General features: G+C 36.6%; 3 protein-coding genes across 6 annotated transcripts in view; 2 read left to right on the top strand and 1 right to left on the bottom strand.

The window, feature by feature from the left end:
- LOC127786488 (autophagy-related protein 9) overlaps positions 1-24,413 on the top strand; it is a gene marked incomplete in the record, with an annotated part of 1,007,132 nt that overhangs the window by 458,074 nt on the left and 524,645 nt on the right.
- LOC127786553 (tryptophan synthase alpha chain) lies at positions 662-18,895 on the bottom strand. The gene is made up of 9 exons (XM_052314024.1): positions 18,631-18,895; positions 17,363-17,509; positions 17,215-17,280; positions 16,433-16,541; positions 15,078-15,154; positions 3,672-3,749; positions 2,579-2,656; positions 2,053-2,112; positions 662-1,839 (listed from the first exon to the last, which is right to left on the bottom strand). Exons 1-9 carry the CDS (start codon positions 18,823-18,825, stop codon positions 1,705-1,707), a joined length of 945 nt encoding a protein of 314 aa, XP_052169984.1. The 5' UTR covers positions 18,826-18,895; the 3' UTR covers positions 662-1,704.
- On the top strand, positions 20,220-24,258 carry LOC127786571 (uncharacterized). Of its 4 annotated transcripts, none has more exons than XM_052314061.1 (8): positions 20,220-20,363; positions 20,550-20,778; positions 20,915-21,036; positions 21,278-21,413; positions 21,513-21,574; positions 21,662-21,857; positions 23,204-23,317; positions 23,936-24,258. In XM_052314061.1, the coding sequence occupies exons 2-7, from the start codon at positions 20,718-20,720 to the stop codon at positions 23,305-23,307; spliced, it is 681 nt and encodes a 226-aa protein (XP_052170021.1). In that variant the 5' UTR covers positions 20,220-20,363; positions 20,550-20,717; the 3' UTR covers positions 23,308-23,317; positions 23,936-24,258. The 4 variants fall into 4 exon arrangements, with proteins under 4 accessions (XP_052170021.1, XP_052170019.1, XP_052170020.1 ...); XM_052314059.1 differs by having other exon boundaries at positions 20,220-20,372; XM_052314060.1 differs by having other exon boundaries at positions 20,220-20,778.

Raw genomic sequence — 24,413 nt, 5'->3', positions numbered from 1 at the left:
TATTAAATAGTTATAAAATTATTTTTGTTGTGCGATATATAAAATAGAATGATAGTTGCTACGGTAAATATATATGAATGTAAAAGAGAAAATGAAAAACGATAACATAGATAAAGTTAGAGTAACAATTGTTTAAAATAAGATATAAGAGCCATATTTAAAATAGTTTTGAGTATGTTCAAAAAAATCAATAATTACATATGTGAGACAAATGAATGAAATAGAAAAAGTATTTAATAAAAGAGAGAGAGAAAGACGATAATGGACTTGCACAAAAACTCTCTTAAATAGAACCTAAAATATAATAGCCTTAAATAGAACATGACCTTGGATAAACATGGATGGCTAGAGTTGTCTAGAATTCGCCTAATTCCTCTTAGTAAGATTAAGATTTGTTATTATTATTTGTTAGTTGAAATAAGAAGCAAACTACTTCTCAAAATAATGACAAAGAAAAAACAAACAAGTAAAATATCATATTTTGATTGGACTGTTCATAACAAAGAGGGGGCGAGACAAAAACACCATCAAAAATCTTGTTTTATTCGATACTTAATAGCATAGAACGCGCCAAATTGTGCTGTACACTAATCCAAAATGCAGCATTTGTTTTCTTTCGCTACTAAACTCGGCAATCAAACCATGTTAATCAAACTCAAACTCGACGAACTGAAAAGTTTCATTTACTTTATTGTATTTCAATGCATATACATATACACACATATATATGTATAGAGAGAGAGGGCTGGAGTACCAGAGAGTACCGCGAGGAGATCGAGCTTTCCCCTGCGACGGCGGCGATCATCTCTACCAGTCGCCGCTCCCCACTTTTACCCTCCATGGGGTTGACATGATCAATAAAGCTGTTTGAAGATTACAAAAGCTTGATTGGAAAATGAAGACAGAAGAATATCGGGAGAGTGAAAGCGCAATGGAATTCAATTCAATTGTTCGAAGCTATTCGAGAACTTGCCCTAGGGTTTCAGGAATTCATTCAGGAAATCAAGCGCAGCAGAACCATAAACCGTCGCAGATAGTAGAATTCCAATTCCTCCAATACTTCACGCTGATTCCATTTCCTTTATATACGCAAGGGCCCGCTTCTGCTCTCCCGACCCTTGCCTTCGATTTAGATATTTCATATTGTACTAACTCAGATTAACAGAATTAAAATATAATACATATTACATAACACCACCCAGCCTTAATTTGAAATTTTTTATTTTTCATTTGTACAAGCATATCACGAGAGACCGACCACAGCAATGGTACGATGGCATCATCAATATCGATTTTTCTATTGTAAATAAATTGCAGAAGGAGCGTACTGAAACACGAGACAAAATTTATACCGTTTAAGCTTCAAAGGACTCTTCTAGAGCAAACAAACTAACAAACGACAACATAGGAGATCAACATAAAATGATCTGTGCGCTGGCTATGCTGTGGTCGGTCATCCCAACCGAGACCCATGAGTCCGTACAACCAGTGATGTAGCTTTTCCTGTGCATAGAATGTGTGCAGTGTGCATCGATGGGAAATGCTGCAATTCAATCTGACCAAACGAACTGAAGACATTTGGAGGGGATCGGAGAAGTCTATGTGATGCTTAATTAATTTTTCTTTTCTGCCCTGCTTATTGGTCCAATGGAGATACAACTTTCAAATTGGAGACACAAGACTGATGCATGGAAGAATTGTAAATCAAGGCAGGGCAGCTTTCAGGGATTTGGTGAAGATTTCTAGTTCTTTCAACCCTTCTTCAGGGGATTTCGCTTCACCCAGCAGTTTAACCATGGCGCTGCCGACAATCACACCATCGGCTCCCCATCCAGCTACCTGTAACAAATACAAGACAAATGTTGAGTGGTGAGCTGAACGCATTGAGCATTTTTGGCTGCCACAGCTGCTGTTCGTCTAGCTTTGTCACAACTGACAAGAAGCCCGCCAATTTCACCTCTTTTTTTTTTTTGGGGGGGGGGGGGGGGGGGGTGTTCAAGTTGTAAAAGTGAAAGAAGAAATTAGTGAAGAGATGTTGGTGTTAAGAGAAACCTGCTTCACATGCTCAGGCTTTGAGATTCCGAAGCCAACAGCCACCGGTTTGCTTGTTGCCTGCCAGAAAGCACCAAGAAACGTAAAGCGATCTAATATGTTTCCGAAAGTGAATAGATTCAATAAACATTTCAATGCATTTGCAAACAAGTGGAATTAGAATGTTATCAAAGACTAGGTCACGATGAATACTAACATTTTGCAACAGTAATCATCTACATGCAACAAGTTGAAATCTGTTCTTGATTTAGCTTTCACTATTGCACATTATGTCAAAGATAATCAAAAGTGTTTTTAAAGGCTAAAAAGTTAGGATGGGCTATGCCATACAACTTTTCCAACTTCATTTGTTCCAATGTATTTCAGAGCTGTCCAAACAAGTGAAAATTGAATATAAGCTGGAAAATTGCAATGATCTTCAATGAATCCGAGAATCATAGTGGTATGATCTGTAACTGCATTACTCCTATGCGATATGCTCTAGATAGTTACAATGGGAACAAGAATCATGATATAGAAGACAAACCTCTTTAATTTCCTGTAGAAGAATCTGAACCCCATCACTAACAGATGAGCGGGCACCAGTGACACCAACAGAGCTCACCTATGATTCAGAACCACAAATGGTAAATTTCTAACTCTCAACAATACTTCAAAGGGCATATAAGAGTGGCAGGGGATTTCCATTTTCCTTTACAATTATTCTGATATTTCCATGCAGGTACATTCATTTCAAAAACATACAAGATATATAATTGAATCACTTTGTAAAAATTGACACCTTTTTTCAACTAATAACAACTTATGGTGCAAAAGGACATGTTCATAACAATTAGTACAAATTGGTAATTGGAAGGAATATTGTTAATGAAGCAGTGAAATTTAGTTTCTAGAGTCAAACAGAATATTTTCTGTCAGAACTGGTCTTAAACTTCATACCACACACCAAAATCATGACAGTGATCAAGAACATCCTTTTTGCCATGGCAATACACGAGGAGACCAAAAAAGGTTAATTCCTGTGCATGTCCTCACATGTCTGTGTGCATGAGCACATATAGGGGTAGAGATAGAGGCAGTGTGGTCTTACTAAACTCACTGTTCACGCATGGAAAGACTAGAAATCAGTACACCATGTCACACAAGCTTAAAGAGGTTGAGAGAGGTGATTATGACTGAAAACAGAAACCTCCAGAAAAGAAAGGTCAAAAAGGGTTGAAAGATGGCCCATCAGAATGGAGGATAGGGAAATGGGCGGGATCCAAATATCCAGAGATTTCATGGAAGCATGTTAGTGCAATAACAACTTTGGAAGTAGAGACATAACAGGAAGTTGTAACATTTTTTAAATAACAACTCTACCAGAATGTTAAAAAGACTGGTCAATCCAAATACTTGAAATTGTCATGTTTTGAACTTACTCTTAAGGTGGAACATATTGATGAATAGAAATAAGGCACGGTGGAAAGATGTAACAGCCACCATAGGCCAATTGAAATACTCAAAAATGTAATCTTCTGAAAATAATCTACATGAAGTACTAATGTATGCAAGAAAATTTAGTTAATGAACAACAGAATAAAGGATTGACAATCACAACAGGGAGAAAAGAATCTTACAAGATACACGAATCCTTCTGAAGCTTCAACAATGGCTTTCATCCGTTCTGTTGGAGTAGTGGGTGTAGTGAGTAGTACCTTAATTGTGTAAAAAAACAAAATAACACTTCAAGATCATCAACTTCATGAAAGCATGCACACAAGTATGCAGCCTAACTTCAGGAATAAAGCAAAATATAAAGTTACAAACCATTCTGACAACTCACTGCCAATTATTAATTAGTCGCACATGCTCTTCTTGAACCAGTTTCTTTTCTGGAGAATAAAGCTATTGTTCACATTAATCCAAATAACAGAACAACTCCCTCCCTTTCTGATGCGGTCACCAATCAAGACCCGGCCCAAAGCCGACCCAACCACGCTGGAATAATATTTTAATACTTCTTAAGTTTTAGAATTCTACTTGATTTAGAATTCAATTTCATATTTCTACTTGATTTAGGATTCTACTTCATGTTAGATTAGGATTTATTTCTATTAGGATTTTAGTTGGATTTTGTTTACAAATATTAGATGGATTTGGATTAGCCAAATACTATAAATATGCCTAGGATCTAGAGTTTGTAATCAAGTTTTAATCAATCAAATTTCAGTAACCTATTTGGGTTTTCTTAGCAAAACAGTCTTGTTTTTGCATCTTCTTAAAAGCCAAGTTTCGATCATTGAAGTTTGCTCTTTCAAGGGTTTAGTTTGGTGTGTTTTTTTTCACACACGCGCTATACGCTGCGTCAGGTGGTATCAGAGCGGTTAATCAACCAATCAGATGGCCAATCTTGAAGGTAACGATAGCAACCAGCCTCGTGACGGTGATCAGGGGTTGTCCGCAGTTTGGAGAGCAATCGAAGAACAGCGGGAAGTAACTCGTACTATCCAGCAGCGATTGGAGCAACATAGCAACCAATTGGGCACTTACTACGAGTTGATGATGACAGGAACCTGAATAATGGGGTGAATCAAGCCGGAGCGGGAAGACCACCCATTAATCATGTCCTTGTTAATCCTAGAAGACTAGTGATTGAAGATAGCGATGAAGAGGATGATTTTGGTCGAGCAATAGCTAAACCTAGTGGTAGAGGGGTTAGGAGGAATGCGCATCAGCACAACCACTGGGGCAATGATGAGTATAAACTAAAAGTTGATATTCCTACATTTAGTGGAGATCTTGATATTGAGGGGTTCCTGGATTGGATCACTGAGGTTGACCGTTTTTTCGAATACATGGAGATCCCAGATGAACGACAAGTAAAGTTAATGGCTTATAGGTTGAAGGGCGGTGCATCTGTTTGGTGGGAGCGATTAAGAGAAACGAGATTGATAGAAGGCTGACAGCCAGTTCAGACAAAGAGACGAATGAAGCAGCTATTAAGAGGTAGGTTTTTGCCCCCTGACTATGAACAATATATGTCTGAAGCTTATCAAAGATGTGCACAGGGAATGAAGAGTGTGAATGAATATACCTTTGAGTTTCTACGATTGGCGGAGAGAAACCAATTGTCAGAAAGTGACACTCAACAAGCAACTCGTTACTTGAATGGATTGAAGCCTGCTATTCGTGATAAAATTGGGGTTCAGATGGTTCTGAGTGTGCAAGAAGCAAGGAACTTAGCTTTAAAGGCTGAGTTAATGTTGAGTGAGAGATCTCGTAATGACAACTATCATCGGTATAGTGGGAATGAAAATAAACAACCAGCTTTTGATAAAGGCAAGTTGGTTCAAGGAGCGCAACCCTCCAATCCACCCCATACAGTCAACCCTAATAAGGCTACAACGGGGGGAAACATTCGAGGTACTACTTCTAATCTTCCAAAATCCCCTAATCCTTATGCAAAGCCTATTCTTTTAAAATGTTTCAAGTGCAATGAGGTTGGGCATCGATCTAGTGATTGTCCAAGGAGAAAAACAGTTAACATTGTAGAAAAGGAAGAGAAAGATGTTGCTGAAGAGGAAGTATATTGCGGGCCTGATGGGGAGGATGACGAAGAAGATTATGGACATGGGCAATATACATGTGTAGTGAGGAAGTTAATGCTATCTCAAAAGAATGAAGATACTACTCAACGGCATAAGCTTTTTCGCACGATGTGTACAGTGAAAGGAAAAATCTTTGAGTTGATTATTGATAGTGGAAGTCAAGAGAACATCATAGGAAGAGACGTGGTGGCAAAGATGCAGTTAACTCCTGAAAAACATCCAAGCCCTTATATGATTGGATGGATCAAAGAAGTTGGTGGCATACATGTGGATGAACGTTGCATGGTGCCTTTCTTTATTGGTAAGTACTCCGACGAAGTCTATTGTGATATTGTTGATATGGATGCTTGCAATATTTTATTTGGGAGGCCTTGACAATTTGATGTGGATGCTAAGCACTCGGGTAGGAAGAACACATATCAGCATGAGAAAAAAGGTGTGTGTTATACTTTGTTATCCATAGTGGAAAAGAATCAAACCAAAGCTTCTAAAGTGGAGGGGCGAAATTTTCTTACCATTACACATAAACACACTGAGTTTGTGAGGAAGTGTAAGGATACTCGAGAGGTTCACTTATTGGTTATCAAGAGAGAGAGTGTGAGTGAGCCACTGAAGGTGAATCAAATTCCAGTGGAGGTGCAGGGATTGTTGGAGGAATTTCATGATGTGGTTCCTAAGGAGTTGCCTAATGAGCTACCTTCTATGAGAGATATTCAACACCACATTGACTTGGTTCCTGGTGCTAGCTTGCCTAACCTACCACACTACAGGGTGAGTCCTAGGGAGAATGAGATTTTGCGTGAGTAGGTAGAGGGATTGTTGAGAAAAGGGCACATTCAGACTAGCATGAGTCCATGTGCAGTGCCAGCATTATTGACACCAAAGAAAGATGGGAGTTGGAGGATGTGTGTTGACAGTAGAGCCATCAACAAAATTACTATTGGGTACAAATTTCCAATTCCTATGCTCAACGACATGCTTGATCAACTTAATGGGGCTATGATTTTTACCAAAATTAATCTTAGAAGTGGTTATCATCAAATCATAATTCGACCTGGAGATGAGTGGAAGATAGCTTTCAAGACGAGAGATAGGTTGTTTGAGTGGTTAGTCATGCCCTTTGGACTAACCAATGCACCAAGCACTTTCATGAGACTAATGAACCAAGTATTACGCCCTTTCATTGGTAAATTCGTTGTGGTGTATTTTGATGATATTTTGATATACAGTAAGTCTATTAATGAGCATGAGGGGCATATTCGAGAGGTGTTGAGTGTGTTGAGGGAAAACAAACTTTATGCTAATTTGAAGATGTGTACTTTTATGAGTGAGAGCTTGTTGTTCTTGGGCTTTGTTATAAGCAAAGAGGGCGTAAAGGTAGATGAGGAAAAAGTGCGAGCTATTAGAGAGTGGCCAACCCCTAAAAATGTCAGTGATGTGCGAAGTTTCCATGGGTTAGCAACTTTCTATAGGCGGTTTATCAAACACTTTAGTAGTATTGTGGCTCCAATTACTGAGTGTTTAAATAAAGGAAAGTTCCATTGGGGGTGAAAAACAAGAGCAAAGTTTCACCTTTATAAAAAAGAAATTATGTATCGCTCCTGTCTTAGCTTTGCCAAGCTTTGACAAATTGTTTGAGGTTGAGTGTGATGCGAGTGGAGTGGGTATAGATGCTGTGTTGTCCCAAGAGAAGAGACCAATTGCATTTTTCAGTGAGAAGTTGTGTGAAGCCAGAAGAAAAGTGGTCTACTTATGATAAGGAGTTTTATGTAGTAGTGAGGGCTCTTAAGACATGGGAACATTACTTGATTGCCAAAGAATTTGTTCTTTACACGGATCACCAAGCTCTTAAGTACTTGAGTAGCCAAAGGCAATTGAGGAGTGATATGCATGCTAGATGGTCTGCTTTTATTGATAAATTTCCATATAAAATTGTACATAAGTCGGGACAGCATAATCGAGTGGCGGACGCTTTGAGTAGGCGTGTAGATTTGATCAAGACCCTTAGTGTTGAGATTGTTGGGTTTGAGTGCTTGAAAGAATTATATGCGACAGACGAGGATTTCAAGCATGTGTGGGAACAATGCATGTCTCAGCAACCATCAGGAGATTTCTATGTGCATGATGGGTTTCTCATGAAGGGAAATCAGTTGTGCATCCCTTGCACATCTCTTATTGAGAAAATTATTCAGGATTTGCATGGTGGTGGCTTAGCAGGGCATCTTGGCAGAGACAGACTATTGAAGCTGTTATGGGAAGGTATTATTGGCCAAGAGCAAGGAGAGATGTTTCTATTATTGTGGCGATGTGTTATATATGTCAAACAGCTAAGGGGCACTCTTCTAACACCGGTCTCTACATGCCATTGCCTGTTCCCAATGCTATTTGGGAAGATTTGTCTATGGACTTCGTGTTGGGTTTATCGCAAACCCAACGAGGTATGGATTCTGTTTTTGTAGTGGTTGACAGGTTTTCCAAGATGGTGCACTTTCTCCCATGCAAGAAGACGGCAGATGCAGTAGCTACAGTCAAACTGTTTTTCAAGGAGATTGTTAGACTACATGGAGTCCCTAAAACTATTACTTCGGATCGTGATACAAGATTTTTGAGTCACTTTTGGATTACCTTGTGGAGAATGTTCGATTCATCTTTGAATTTTAGTAGCACAACACATCCCCAGACTGATGGACAGACAAAGGTGGTGAATCGTACCTTAGGAAATCTGATTCGCAATGTTTGCAAAGACAAGCCAAGACAATGGGACCTAGTCATAGCTCAAGCGGAATTTGCCTATAACAACGCCGTGCATAGCTCAACAGGAAGATCACCATTCTCTATCGTATACATGAAAGTTCCTAATCATGCATTGGATTTGGTAAAATTGCCAAAGGTACCAGGTTTCAATGTTGCAGCTAGTGACTTAGCCAAACACGTTCAAGCAGTTCAGGAAGATGTCAAGCAAAAGTTGCACGAGGCGAATAAAAAGTACAAGGCAGCAACTGACAAGCATAGGAAGCACAAGGTATTTGCGGTTGGAGATGAAGTCATGATATTCTTGAAGAAGGAACGGATTCCTACAGGACAACAAAACAAGCTCAAGCCAAAGAAGTATGGTCCTTACAAGATTACAAAGAAGATCAATGATAATGCTTATATTGTGGATTTGCCAAATCATATGGGTATTTTCAAAACATTCAATGTTGCTGATCTTTCTTTGTATTTGTCGGACGTTGAGTTGTCATACCCAGATCATAATTCGAAAACGAATTCTTCTCAAGTGGAGGTGAATGATGCGGTCACCAATCAAGACCCGACCCAAAGCCGACCCGACCACGCCGGAACAATATTTTAATACTTCTTAAGTTTTAGAATTCTACTTGATTTAGGATTCTACTTCATGTTGGATTAGGATTTATTTTCAATTAGGATTTTAGTTGGATTTTGTTTACAAATATTAGATAGATTTGGATTAGTCAAATACTATAAATATGCCTAGGATTTAGAGTTTGTAATCAAGTTTTAATCAATCAAATTTCAGCAACCTATTTAGGTTTTCTTAGCAAAACAGTCTTGTTTTTGCGTCTTCTTGAAAGCCAAGCTTCGGCCATTGAAGTTTGCTCTTTCAAGGGTTTATTTTGATATGTTTTTTTTCACACACGCGCTACACGCTGCGTCACTTTCCTGGAATTGCCAATCAACAACCTTCTACAAAACTTGATTAACTTATCAGAAAAGAAAAGCTATTATATGCAACCAAACCCATACCATGCCATTAAATTAATCTCATCCTTTTGGTACTGCCATCAACCTTAAAGTCTTTTTGAGAAATGCAATCTAAAACATAAAGGTTTTTAAGGTTTCCAAATTGGTCTTTGTATGCTCCCCAAAATAAGTTGGGCATTGACCTTGACTTGGGAGTTTCATGAATTTTTCTTTGCAACCCATTTGTGATGTCAGTAATGGTTCTTCATTTATTAGTTTATTCAGCCAACTAATGCAAATCCCCCCCCCCCAAAAAAAAACGAAGGTTTGAAGGGGGACTAGAAGTTCAAATTATTTGAGTTGCTTATATACATGTTATTAAAAACATAAGCCTTTTCCAATTAGAACTGGACTACATCAATGACCTAGACTAAACTATTAACTTTTTGCTTTGTGTCATGTACCTAACTGTTTGTACCTAAACAACATTTTTAGTAGCAATTATTTGCGGTTGTACTTAGAAGTTAGCTGCTCACGGTTGTACTTTGAATTTGAACTGGCAGCCTTGTTGGCACCAACTTAACTGCTGCTTGGATTAGTATATAAAGTTAATCCAGCCTAATAGAAAAGCACCGAAGAAATATTTTGGAGAATTCTTTGTTTCCCGCTCAATTCTTCTCTCTCTCAATCCTTCTCTCTCGCGCCTCTTTTTGTTCTTCTCTCTCTCTCAACTCTCTTCTCAAATCCACCCAACTTTCTGCCCTAATTCTCACCAATTGGCTGAGAATTCACCTTGCCAGATCCCAGGATCTGACAATTTGGTATTAGAGCACTTCCTAGGCCTTTGATTCCATCTGCGATTACAATTCCGTCATGGCTAACAGTACAAGAATGAAGCAGTTCAAGTCTCAGCTGCAACAAGTGCATGTGACGATCTCAGATCTATAGGCTGGAGTTGATTTTCTAGATGCTGGATCCAGCAGAAATCATGAGGCGATTCTTTCACTGGATCGGAAGTTCAAGACAATGGATCGAAAGTTGGAGAGCTCTATGGATGGATTAGCAAGGAGATTAGATGGTTTATGTTGATGTCCTCGAAGTTACCTCAAGTAAGTTTTCCTCCTGAATTTCCTCCTAAAGAGAGATTTGATCCACTCCTATCAGGGAATGGAGTGATCCATAGAGCTGTTGGATCCTCTAAATTTGAGGTAGAACCAACAATAGTTGGTGAGAATATGGTTGAGAGAAGGCAAGAGGTACAGGCTGTCACGAATCAGCCTTACTTTCCAATGCCTAAGTTGGAGATTCCTTTGTTCAACTGCAAAAATCCTAGGTGGTGGGTGAGGCAAAGTGAGAAAATGTTTACTCTCTATAACATACCGGATCAGTAGACAGTCACATTGGCTTCTGCTTATCTTAGCGATGTAGCTGATGCTTGGTTCCAAGGTTGGATTCAATTAAGAGAGAATTGTCAGTGGACATAATTTGTGGAAGAATTATGCGAGAGATTTGGTGACAAAAACACGATGGATATGGTGGAGGAATTTAACAAGCTGAGGCAAGAAAATTTAGTTTAGGCCTACCAAATTAAGTTCGAGTTGAAATCCTCGATACTGAATCTTAATCCTCACTTAACCAAGGCTTACTTTATCAGCTTCATCAGTGACTTGAATGAAGAATTAAGGCTAACAGTGAATATGATATAGCCAAGGACAGCGAAACAAGTCGTAGAAAGTGCTAGATTGCAAGAGCTTACTGTAGAAGCTTTGATAGAAAAGAACATAATTTCGTATAAAGGAATTGAGACAAAAGAGGCACAAATTTCATCGATTACTAGGAATTTCAATTTTGGAACCAATAAGGGAAAATTTTTGCAAAAACCACCCCAAGATCCATCATCTTCGTATTAACCTAATATGACAAAAGCTACTAGCGTAGAACAAAGGAGGCAATTGGACTTTGTTATAAATGTGGAGAAAAATATTCTCCTAGACATAATTGTAAAAGACAACTGTTGCATTTGGAAGGTAGAGATGAAGAAAATGAGTTAATAGAAGAAATAGAAGCCACCAATGAGATTGAAGAAGGGGGAATTTCATTGCATGCTTTAAAAGGGTATCCCTCTAATAAAATCATAAAAGTGGAGGGTCAAGCAAAATGTAAGAAGTTGATGATATTGATTGACAATGGTAGTACACAATTTTCTTAATGAAAACACTGTCAAGAACTTCGGTTGTAAGTTGAAGAATACTTTCCCTTTGTTGGTTAATATAGCGAATAGTAGTAAAATGTACAGCAAAGCCAAGTGTGTCAATTTTAGTTGGAAAATGCAAGGGCAAGAATTTAACACTGACTTGTGACTATTAAAATTAGGAGAACGTAATATTGTATTAGGAGTGGATTGGATGAGAACATCCAGTCCAATCATATTTGACTTCAAGAAATTAAAGGTTATTTCGAGAAGAAAGGAAAGAAGGTAACTCTCACTGGTAGTGTGGAGATGGGAGCATGTAAACTGATTTCTGGAAAGAAATTACAGATTTCTTCAAGATTTCTCCACACAAGTTGTGGAAGAGAAGAAACAGAAAAGGCTAAGATTTGGAAGCTGTGGAGTCTTACTCTTATGGGAGGTCCTTGTATTTCTTGAGGACAAGAAATTTGGGGGGGGAGGGTGTAACAAGGGGCGCAATTTGTCATGTACCTAAACAACATTAGTAGTAACAATTATATGCAGTTGTACTTAGAAGTTAGCTGCTCACAATTATAATTTGAATTTGAACTGGCAGCCTTGTTGGTGCCAACTTAACTGCTGTTTGGATGCCTAATAGAAAAGCACTGAAGAAAGATTTTGGAGAATTCTCTGTTTCCCGCTCAAATTCTTGTCTCTCTCGATCCTTCTCTCTCGCGCCTCTTTCTGTTCTTCTCTCTCTAAACTTTCTTCTCAAATCCTCCCTACTTTCTGCCCTAATTCTCGCCAACTGGCTGAGAATTCACCTTGCCAGATCCCAGGATCTGACACTTTGTTAATGGATGCCATCACTAGGCACATCTAAGAAGAGGTGTATTGATGTATGTTATTTGCAAATGACAAACAAGACAAAAGAGAGCACAAATATTATGCTTGAGGTATGGAAAGACACCTTAAAACCCAATATGCTTCAAATTGAGTAGATCAAAAACTGAATTTATAGAATGCAAGTCTAGGGAAAATAGAAGTGCAGATGATGTTAAGATGAGACTTGAAGATCAAATCATTCAAAGAAAAGATCAATTCAGATATCAGATTAATCATTCAGACAGATAGAAAGATTTTTTATGGTATTACTCAAAGATAAGGCAGGATAGTTAAAATGGAGGAAGGGTTTACAACATTTTATGAGGTTTTTTTAAATCTAAAAATAATATTAGACAACTATAAGTCTATAACACCAGCTGTATTATATAGAATGGAATGTTGGGCAATAAGACACCAACATGAGCAAAATGAGTGTAACTAAGATCAAATGTTATAGTAGATGTGCAACCATACAAAAAATAGAATTAGAAATAAGATATCATAATAGAATCAGGGTGACTCCTATTAAGGGTAAATTTAATATACACTCATTGAACTTTAAAACTATAATTATTTACTCACTAAACTTTAAATTGTTAGTATTTACTCACTGAATTTTGCTCAACGTCAACCATCCATCACTCGTTATAACTTCGTCAGATCTTGCAAACAGAAAATGCACACGTGGCTAACGGAATTCGACGTGACAAAGGTAAATTTAACATACACTCACTGAACTTTAAAAATGTAACTATTTGCTCACTGAACTTTACTCAATGTCAACCATCCATCACCCGTTATATTATCGTCTGATTTTGGGATTACCACCCTTGTGTGATCCCCCTATGCTCATGCCCTTGATTTCGCAGGGGGAGGTAAATCGTGGGATGTGGCTCGGGGAGGCCAAGGTTCGAACTGGCAACTCACTGGGATGACACCAGCATATTACGACCCATCCTTTGCCATCCGAGCTATGCCCCGGGGGCATCACCATTTGATCTTGAAACATATTAAAAGCTTCTTGTATGCATTTGAGATTACTTACTTCTCAAACTAGAAGCCAAAAACTAAACCAATAACTCAAATTAAAAAAACTACTGATGCAAACCAAAAAAAAAAAAAAAAGTATGCTTAGATTTTTTACCTCCATTACAAACCAAAAGCTACGATTTTTGTAATAAGTTTTTAGCACTTGGTCTCATTATTGAATACATTTTTGTGAATTTCATTATTCATAATGGAGGTAAAAAATCTAAGCAGACCTTTTTTTTGCTTCTGGTTTGCATCAGTAATTTTTTTAATTTGAATCATTGGTTTAGTTTTTAGCTTCTGATTTGAGAAGCAAGTGATCTTAAATGCATACAAGAAGCTTTTAATATGTTTTAAGATCAGATGGTAATGTAACGGATGATGGATAGTTGACATTGAATAAAGTTCAGTGAGCAAATAGTAACAATTTAAAATTCAGTGAGCAAATAGTTACATTTTTAAAGTTCAGTGAGTGTATGTTAAATTTACCCTTGTCACGTCAAATTCCGTTAGCCACATTGGCATTTTCCATTTGCAAGATTTGACGGAGTTATAATGAGTAATGAATGGTTGACATTCAGTAAAGTTCAGTGAGTAAATAGTAACAATTTAAAGTTCAGTGAGTAAGTAATTATAATTTTAAAGTTCAATGAGTGTATATTAATTTTACCCCTCCTATTAAAGATAAGATACATGAGATATGTTTAGGATGGTCATATCAAAAGAAGACCAATAAATGCACAAGTGACAAAAGTGGATGTAATTGAAGAAGTTTGCAATAAAAGAGGAATAGAAAGTCCAAGAGTGGAAAACTCTTAGATGTGACAGATTATAATGGGCTTACAAAAGATATAGTCATAAATAGAGATGACAAACTAGAATTTATGTAGCCAACACCACTTAGTAGAACTAATGCTTGGTATCTTTGTTGATCTTCTTTAGATCTAATTAAATTAGGATTTTAGTTCCTTAATAATTTTAGAGGATTAGGCATCTTAAGTTTTTGCTCCTATTATAATTTACATTCCAAGTTCAATGAGAATTAGGATGATATATGTTTTTGTAAACTAGTTTAGCTTAGAAGGAATTTTGTAAGTTTATAAATATATTATATACCTCACAAGTGTAAGGCATATTTAGATTTGGATTATTGATACCTGTGGAAAAAATTGGTGGGGAGTTGCCTATATTTAAGTCAAAAAATTCACTTGAATGCATAGCTACCATTATTGTGTTCAGGAATTTTTTTAATCTTCTTTTCCTCTTGATGGTTCCATTGATGAGTTCTATGTCCAAGTTGTGCTTTTTCTGATTGTCTGATCCAAACAAGATTTGTCCCTGGCAGGTCATTAGCACTGTCCTTTGCTCATGAGCTGGAAAAACGCCGGATTAAATGGGCAAAAACAGTGAAAGATCACACATCTGGAATGAAGAAATTAAAATTAGGACTTAAGAAATTAAAATTAGATTCAACATTTGAGCTTTTCTTAAGTCCTAATTTTAATTTCTTCATTCCAGATGTGATCTTTCACTGTTTGCACCCAATCTTTGCACTTGTTTTTGCTGATTCTTCCTCCCAAACTGCATCACTAAAGCCTAATTATAAGATTGCCAGAAAAAGATTATAACAGGTGCATGGAGAAACTAACCAACTCAATGTTGTTCTTGACAGCTTCCTCTCTCAATATCTCAGTTTCCTCAAGAGGAACATCAGGTACCACAAGTCCTGACATGAAAGAAGAAAATAAAACTACTATATAGGAACTAAGTTTGGGAAAGACTGAAAGGTAAAGTGCATGATAATAACAAATATTCATGAGGATAAAAAAAGGCTTATAAAAATCCTTAAATTAAGGCTGTACTCCACACACATAATTCCCTCAACTGGAAGCAAATGAACTTGAAGTATAACAACAATATTATTTAAAATTTTGAAGAATTACTCATCTTGAACAGGCCAAATGATTGCTTAATTATTTTGCATACAGGTCAGCAATATTTAGTAAAAAATTGTCACGACCCAAGGATAGATTAGTAACATGTCTTATATGTATTTCTCTTTTGGTTGTACTCTTAGGCTATAGTTGTTAGTACCTTCATTTGTTAAGCCTATAAATAGGCTAAGGTAGTTAGAGAATGTATGTTTTGAATTGATAATTGAATTTCAGACTTTCCCTCTCATCAATTCTCTTTCAAATTCCCTCTTGTCCCCTCTCAATTTCTCTCTAATCTCTCATTTTCTCTGTTCTGTCTGCAACTCTCCCTAATTTCTGTCTATTATCTCCTTCTTTCTGTCCAATTCACCCTCCAATCCTTTCTGTTCTTGGTCCTAATTCCCTCGGATTCTCCCAATTTCCAATCCAAACCCTAGGTTAAACCCTAGGTACATGACAAAAATATAGAAATTCTATAGCTAATGATTGAATCCAAATCATATCAAGTTAACTGATTGCCCTACAGGATGAGTAACTTGTAAACTTGAGGCCCAACGACATTCAGGAAGAGACTTGAGGTCAAATGTTAAGATGACAAGTAAACTGTGTCTACCATTAGCTAACCCAGAAATTCTAAAAATTAAAACAAGTGCCATTACTTGTTATTTTTTTGATAAAGAAAGTTCCACAACATTGCTGAAAAACTTATTATTAGTCTACCACCAATCTATAAACCTGTTTGATATCAGACGTCAAAATTAAAGACTACAAGTAATTATGCTACATCCTCTTGTGCAGAAGATCAATGTACATAACTACAATTTGGTTGGTATGATGTTGTCTCATTTCAAACTCAAACTTTAATCCTATATTTTTCTCTTGTGCCATGTATTCATTGTTAGATATATCTAGCCACCAGGCTCAGAGCTTGTGGACAAACATTTTCACTCATGCCTGAGCCCTTCTTCTTTAGAAAATATATCTAATGGAAGCTCTGGAAAATATATATATCTATAGAGAAGAGAGTTAGAAAAAGAAGAGGAAGAAGCAGGATTCATGTTGTACGTTACCATGTATTCCAACATCTTTCACAGTAGACATAAACTTCTCAATCCCACGCCTAAGTATTGGATTGTAGTATGAAAACAATGCAACTGGACAGGATAACTGAGGTACCACCTGTTTTGGAAATGATCAAATTAAAACTTGAGATCCCAAGGGGGCCAATTAGCACAAAGGGTGAGAAAAGTTGAGATGGCATAATAGTACAAGTGTAACGGATAAAGAACTCACTCATAGCCTACCCAACAAAAGCATTCAACTCTACATAAACACGTACAACTTGAGTAATGTTCAATATCCATATAATATAACATAACTTAAGACACATAATTGTCAATGGTTAAGGAAACTCAATTCAAGATTGTAGTAGAATGCATCTTTCATTCATATTACTTTGACTTGAATGAGTTTGATGTGCATATCACCTAGCTAACCTCCCAGATCATTTGCTTTAGGCAGAAGGAAATGATAGCAAAAGGAATTAATCCTTTTGATCTGCAAAACATACTGTTAAATTAGGTCCTAGAATCTCCACCACTCCTTTGTTTCTCTACATTTGAAGCTAAACTCAGTCAAAACATTTTCCTTCAGTAACACACTAAAATCATGTACTCATTCACAATAAAAATATGTTCCAATCACAAATAATTATGGGCCTGTTAGAAAACAGCAACTCAATTTACATCTGTTTGCAGTAAAGAAGGTGATAAAGTCACTTCATATTCATGCACATCTTCAGATATGACAAAATATAAAGAGAAGAAAATAATATACGGTGGCAATATCCTACCTCTTTCAACATAGAAATAATGGCATTAAAATTAGCCCCCCTAGCTAGTGCACGTGTAGCAGCAGCCTGAATTATTTAAAAGAACATAAATCAGGTTTAATAATTGGGATTTCAAAACTAAAGTGATCAAAGAACAAATTGATCAAACCTGTATAACGGGACCATCAGCCAAGGGATCAGAATATGGCATGCCAAGTTCAATTATGTCTGAACCACATGAGTCAAGCACTTTAAGTGCTTCTGCTGTTGTTGAAAGGTCAGGATCACCAGCTGTGATGTATGGAATAAATGCTACCTTTTCACCAAAAGATATGATCAGCATAAAAATATAAAAAAAAAAAAGAAGCAAATATTTGCATTGTGAACAGCAAAAAATTCTCTTTCTTTGCTGCATAATATTGATTACTCCCAATAAACTTTAAGCAATATAGTAAAATCTAAAAATGTCAAGGCTACATCTCAAAATTTTTGGAGGGTAAAATTATTGTCAGCTATGATGTATCAAACAGGCATCTAAAGTGGAACTGTGGCAAATCAAAGAGAGTAATATGTCTACAGAGTTAAGGGGTGGATTTATGATTAGGGTGGACAAACCCCATCATTGTGTTCGTGCCTTAAATCTAGCTTTTGCGTGCGGCCCCCATGCCATTATTCTGCACCATGTAGCAAAATCCCCCGAGTTGCACGTTCCATCTTCTTTTTATTGCCTTGGTCATTTGAGAACATACAAGAGTAATAACTTCCACCCAGGAACAGAATGACTACGAGTAGAAGTAAAAATGAGCCAACTTCTAAGTCCATCTAAGGGAACTACCCGGTTCCACTGTTGTTAGGCTCAAATTTGGGTAAATCAAACAATAACACCCGCCCCTGCCTGGTGTTGTCAGTGTTTACAACAGCCACGGTATCAAAATACCACTGCTCAAATTAACACTGAAACTAGCAGGCACCCCTTGGAGTGTGGCAAGAATAAATAGACCTTCGTGTGTACTGGTTATGCATAAGGACACAGAATATGACAGACATTAAACTTGAAGGTACTTAGTTCCACGGATTCTTTTGCAATCAACTTTCTCCTTCCATTGAAGAGCACAAAAAAAAAGAAATAAAATAAGAAAATGCACGTCCCTAATTAGGAATGATTAGGCAGCATTCTACCTGAAAATAACAAGCACATACCGATACCACCCACACGGTAATAGGAAAAAAAAAAAAAAACTACTAGAAACACACAAAGCAGAAACAAATAAAAAATGCACAAAACTCCAATAGCAGTCACATGCGAACCATCCGATTCGAATCACACAAATTCTTTAAAGATAGAAGGGGCTAAGAAAGCTATTGAACCGAAACTACGATAGCAGTCAAATGGAAATAAAACCGATTAAGATATAAGTAAAGAAATAGAGGACTGACTTTGCCTCCTTGCCTCAATCTAGTGAAGGTCTCGGACAGTCCAACTGTAGGGACGGTACTGAGAGTAGCCATTGGCGGCCGGAATGCTGGAATTGGAACTGCAACTCTTCTGGAATTCGGAGGTCGGAGAATCGAATAGCGTTCGGAGTTCGTCTTCAACTGGAAGAAGCAAGTAGCTTTCGGGGCTACGGCCATCGAAGCACGGCGACGGCGACAGAGAATTTTTCTTTGCCCTTTTTGGTCTGATGTCTAATCATGATATGCCTGATTCGCGATATATGCCGAGGGTTTTGAAAGGTTCGGAGACACGTCAGCGACAGGTCCATTTAATGTCTTAATAAATATTAAAACAATTACACTTTATTCTATTATTATAAATTAGTTAAAAATAAATATATCAAGCTTACCCTTAAATGTAAAAAAATATAATTAATTAATAATTTGAGTTGAACAAAAATAAAATATAAAAAATGTAATTATTAACCCCAATTAGTTCATAAATCCCATCAAAATTCTAATTTATCTTTAAAAAATTTAAAAGCAAACCAGTCTATAATCTAAATAAAATCAATTTTGTTTTTGAACAATAAATGTAAATTTGTTTTCAATTTATCTTTAAATTATGAAAGTAAAGTAATATTTAAATAAAAACAAAATAACATAATTTTATATAATTATATTTTCTTATTTTTTCTCTCAAATGACATTACTTCCCTCAACTTAGAGGTAAATTTATATAGATGTATTTTCTTGTTTTTTTTTCAATTATCCAACCAATAAAACTACTTGATACAAATAGCCTATTATTGTTACATCAAAAAAAATGTTGACTAATTTGCCTAACGTTGAGTTTAATAAAATAAAATAATTGAATAATTAAAAAATAAGATTATTCAAGAATACATGTTGATCGTTTATTTATAATAATGTATATATTTTAAAAATATTTCACACTAGTATTTAATCTCAAACTAGGACTTGGCCATACCCAAAGTCATTATCTTAACCACAAGGAAAGGAATGATAAAGGCAAGATTAGTGAAAAGTGAAGTCGCAACAAGATAATTATATTGTGAGCAATTTTAGAATATTTATGATGCGTGAGACAATTATTTTTAAAGAATTTAATGAAATAATTTCATAATTTAAAAAAGATGTCGTATCTTCACAAAAAGGATCACAATGAACAAAATTAGATAACTATTTACTAAAAGAAATTTCAAAACCATTACTTACACTCGTCCAATGTTAAAATTTGATACTACCAATCTTATAATTTAATGACAATGTAATTGTAAATTTAATAATGTCTAAAAATTTGAATCTTGTAAATGTTAATTAGTATTAATGTTTGAGTGAGGCTTAGTAAATCAAATTCTAATATTATGTTTCTCAATTAATTTATTAGTAAAATGATTAAGTGTAAAATGATTAAATGTTAAGATTATTTTGATTCCAAATAAAATTAATTACGTCTACTTTAATAATAAGAACTATTTTAAATTTAAAATATAATAATTTATTTAATACTTTTAAAATACCGGAACTAAATTCACTCAAAGCCTAAAAAATTCCTCGTCTGCCTCGTTCGGCCGAATCCCAATCTGTCGCTGGCTCGCTGCCATCTCCCTCTTCTTCTTCGCGATCCTGTCTGCCATGGTCCTCCTCGTCGCTGTTCCAGTCGAGAACGGATTCTAACGGCGTTATTCGATTTAATCTTTCAATCGTCGCCAGTATACCATGTCAATCTCTGCATTGCTTTATTATTTTGATTTCGGATTTGAGATTTCTCGTTTCTACTTGTCATTGTGAGGGCCGGTGTCGTCGACGTCGACCATATTCAGCTTCTCTTAACTTTCAAACTGTGTTGCCCATATTGAATGTCTCCTTTTTCTGTATTTTCTTCTTTGTTGCTTCAGTGCTCTGCAACTTCGTCTCGCCGATTGCTTCTTTTGCTGGACTGCAGTTTGCTTGTTTTGTTCGCTTTCTATAATCACTAGCCAAGGCTACCGTGCGTTCCTGTCTCGCTTTTGGCCGCAGTTATCGCTCCGTCGGAACCGTCGAAGGAGAAAGAAGAGTCGTGAGAAATGTTTGGTATTTCCTACGGAGAGCTGTTCCTTCTACTTGGTGCAACTGCTGCTCTAATCGGTAACCTCCTCAATGTCTCTACTAAATTATCACCATGCGATGGTCAATGCTGCAATAAAATTTGTTTTCTCAGAGATGACATACGAATCCACACCGAATTAGGGTTGGATTATTGAATAAATGCAATATCTATTAGGTCCCAAGGATCTCCCAGTCATAGCAAGAACCGCAGGCAGGCTAGCTGGCCGTGCGATTGGTTATGTTCAAATGGCTCGTGGCCAATTTGATAACATAATGCAACAAAATCAAGCTCGCGAGGTCTCTCTGTCTCTCCCTTATCTTCAATGTAAATCTAGTCTGTAAATCTAATGCTTTCATTGCAACACGTTTCGTGATCATTTTATTTGTAATTGTTGTGCTCCGGCCGGGTGTATCTCATATGTTGTTCATCCAATGTAGTTGTGTGTGTGTACATATATTATTGACAAGTATTCATGCGGATCAATTTTGAGAAAATGGTGCCGTGCCCTATACCTCAATGCTGGTCTTCAAAACTCAGGTGCATAAAGAACTTCAAGACACAATGGCCCAACTAGAAGCAATCCGCCATGAAATCCGAACCATCTCGTTCATTAATCCTGGCCCATTGACTCGGAGGCTTGTAGACAATATTGACCAAGCATCTAATTCTAGCGGTATGCCCTTTGTCTGAGATCTTTAAAATTATAAAGCAATCTCATTCCCTTTTCTTTCATGAATTGGGGACACTATGTTGTTATTGTTTTGAGTTTCAGGTACCAGTGAGCCACCGAAAAGTAATGCAGAGATCAGTCCAACTGTCATTATAGATGCTAAGGTTTTGTTGAACATATTAAAGATTTTTTTGTAAATTGTATTTTTAACTTACATAAATACCAACTAAGCATTTTGTTCCTCCTCCTAGAATTATAGTTCAACAACATCAGAATTTTCTGATATGCACAGCCAGGCAACAGCTTATGCAAAACTGGCTGAATCAACATCTATAAACTCTCAGCCTGAGAAAAGTAATGAAATTATTGATGAGCTAACTGATGAATCTGGGCTTACCATTCTTCCTGTATCTGCTGAAAGCACTGGATTGCTACCAGATCGCAAGGGTAATAATTTTCTATTAGATACAGCATTACATGTTTGCATCTTACCATGCTGCCTCTTTCTTGTCTAATTTAATTAATCTTTAGTCACTGTAGACATTATTTGTTTGTTCTATCAGTGATTCTCATTGATGAGTAGAATGAGGTGTTCATCTGATGTGAAATTGCCCGTTGCACATTACATCTGTATGTGATTGTTTATGTAAGTGATGTTTTTGAAAATCTAGAAAAGATGAAATAGGATTGACATTTTTGTCATGTTTAAAGGTGCTGCCGTGCTGGACCATTGTTGGAATGTGGTTTGATGGAGCAGTATCTTGACGTCTCCTCTGAGCTGGGATTATGATGCACAAATGTTGGGTACTATGAAAATTTTGGCGGATGGGAAGTTTCATACATTCACATGTTCAGTAGTCAGGAAACTAGAGAAGGGAAATGTTAAAATGGAGTTTTCCATGTGTCCTTATAGTAGAATGGATTGTAGAGGTTGTTACTGTAAAAATGCCATGGGCTCCAACCCGAAAGTGGCCACTAAAGTCAACTTTGGGCTCTAGTATTCATTTAATAGAAACCCAAAATCTCACCAATGCAGTATCATTGTTGGATGTGGGTTATGACAAATTTCACATGCTAGTCCTTGGCATTCTTGCACAACAATGTTAAAACACTGTTATGCAGTTTGAGCATATGCTAGCCACTTAGCAGCAGCTTTGAGTTAGACTTTCTGATAACTTGTAACACGATAGGCCCCTGTCAGAAAAAAATCCTAAATGAAGGTAATATACCTCAATACTTCCCAAGTGCACTGCCAATATGAGATATGATCATGACAATCATCCTGTTACCTGAGCAAGCGTGGTGTAGAGAGGCTTGGATACTTTTGGATCTAATATTCTGCATTATTTGCACAGGATGGCTGCCCTTAGGCTTGAGTACATCTTCTCATGCACGAATACTGAGAATCTAATGCTTCTATTGAAGAAATCTTGATCCACCCAAAGAAAGTCATGATATTGAAATGACAGTTTAAATATCTGCAACTGCAAGTATCTCAGGAATTTGTTGGCCCCGTGTGCCTCACTCGTTGCATATGCTGCATGCAATAATACCACATAATCCATGCAACAATAGTAATAAAATTTGCGTGACCCATTAGTATGTTTTCTTTTTGAATGCATTTGAAGTATATGTCACAGTAAGTATTAACTTGTATGTTCGCTGATTCCTGTTAATGCATCTTATTTATATCTTGAGAGTAATGTATTAGACATGGTTGCATTTTTTTATGTATAATCTTAGCCATGCCTTTCATGTTTTTTGAGAGCATTGATCTCCCAGTTTGATGTCAGGTAATCTAGAAGGATCTGACGTAGTGTTGGAAGCAATACTGGAAGCAGAGGTTGCACGTAATGCAAAGGAGTTTTTTGCACAGCACCAAAATCAAATAAAATGAGAATAGAAAGGTACTTATTTTACATTATATTCACTTGTAAAGCAACACGCTGTCCTCCGAATTCGCAGTCTTCTTTCTTTAGGTCCATATGGCAAGTATTTTTATTCCATTCAACAGAGTATAGGCTAAAACCCCCAATTGACAATGCATTTGTAAAATATTGTATATTGGCCATTTCTATCAGGGATAATTTCTTCATGCCCATGGCACTTTCTTCTCCACAATCATACCTTAGTTCTTCATCTTTTGGACAACAATTTTCTTTTTCTTTAATAATGATATACTTTGGCATAACGTTCTCTCAGCAAAGAAGAATAAAAAGAGAGGAAAAACTAGAAAGGAAATGATTTAGGAACACTGGCATGGTATTTTTATTTATCATTACTTTCTCTATGGTGGTTAATGATAATCACAACTCGTCTCTCAAATTCTAGGTCAAAATTTGGGAAAATCAGTGGGTTCTCATGTGAGGTGTTCCATGTTTTATTGATTGACTTTAATGTTTAATATTTAACATTTAACTCAATCAAAATTTGACATCTCAGTTGGGTTTGACTGAGATCCCAACCACTATCCCAAATTGTAATGTAGAATGGTGTTACTAACAGGAATTACATTATTATTTCAGGCTTTCACGCATTGTAGGGCTACTATTTACTGGAATATGGCAAGGCCTACCAGCGAATGATTCAAGACTTGGGTTTAAATGGAAGTAATCATAAATACCATTGAGGCTGATGATGATGATGACTGTATCCATTAGCTCCACATCCATAGATAAATTGGTTACCTCATCCGTAGATATTTTGGTTTCTAACTTCCAATTCCCGGTGGGACAGCGGTTGAACAGATTTCTGCCACAATACCTTTAGTCAAAAGTTTGTTCATCGATAACAATTCATTCTTATTGCTTCTCATTACATGGAAAGACCTTCAACTTGTGGTTGTCTATGATGGGTTGCCAATGTGGACATCAAGTTTGAAGATTGTTTTTCACGTTCTTGCATTTTTTTATTTATCAAAAATATTATTTAAATACTTAAATGTGATCCTTTCGTGACAGAATATATATTTTTTTTGTTTTTTTAAAGTAACAATAAGACTGT

Source organism: Diospyros lotus, chromosome 12, assembly GCF_014633365.1.
Source record: "Diospyros lotus cultivar Yz01 chromosome 12, ASM1463336v1, whole genome shotgun sequence".
In the NCBI taxonomy this organism is placed as follows: Eukaryota; Viridiplantae; Streptophyta; class Magnoliopsida; order Ericales; family Ebenaceae; genus Diospyros; species Diospyros lotus.
This window is presented reverse-complemented; position numbering and strand designations above follow the sequence as displayed.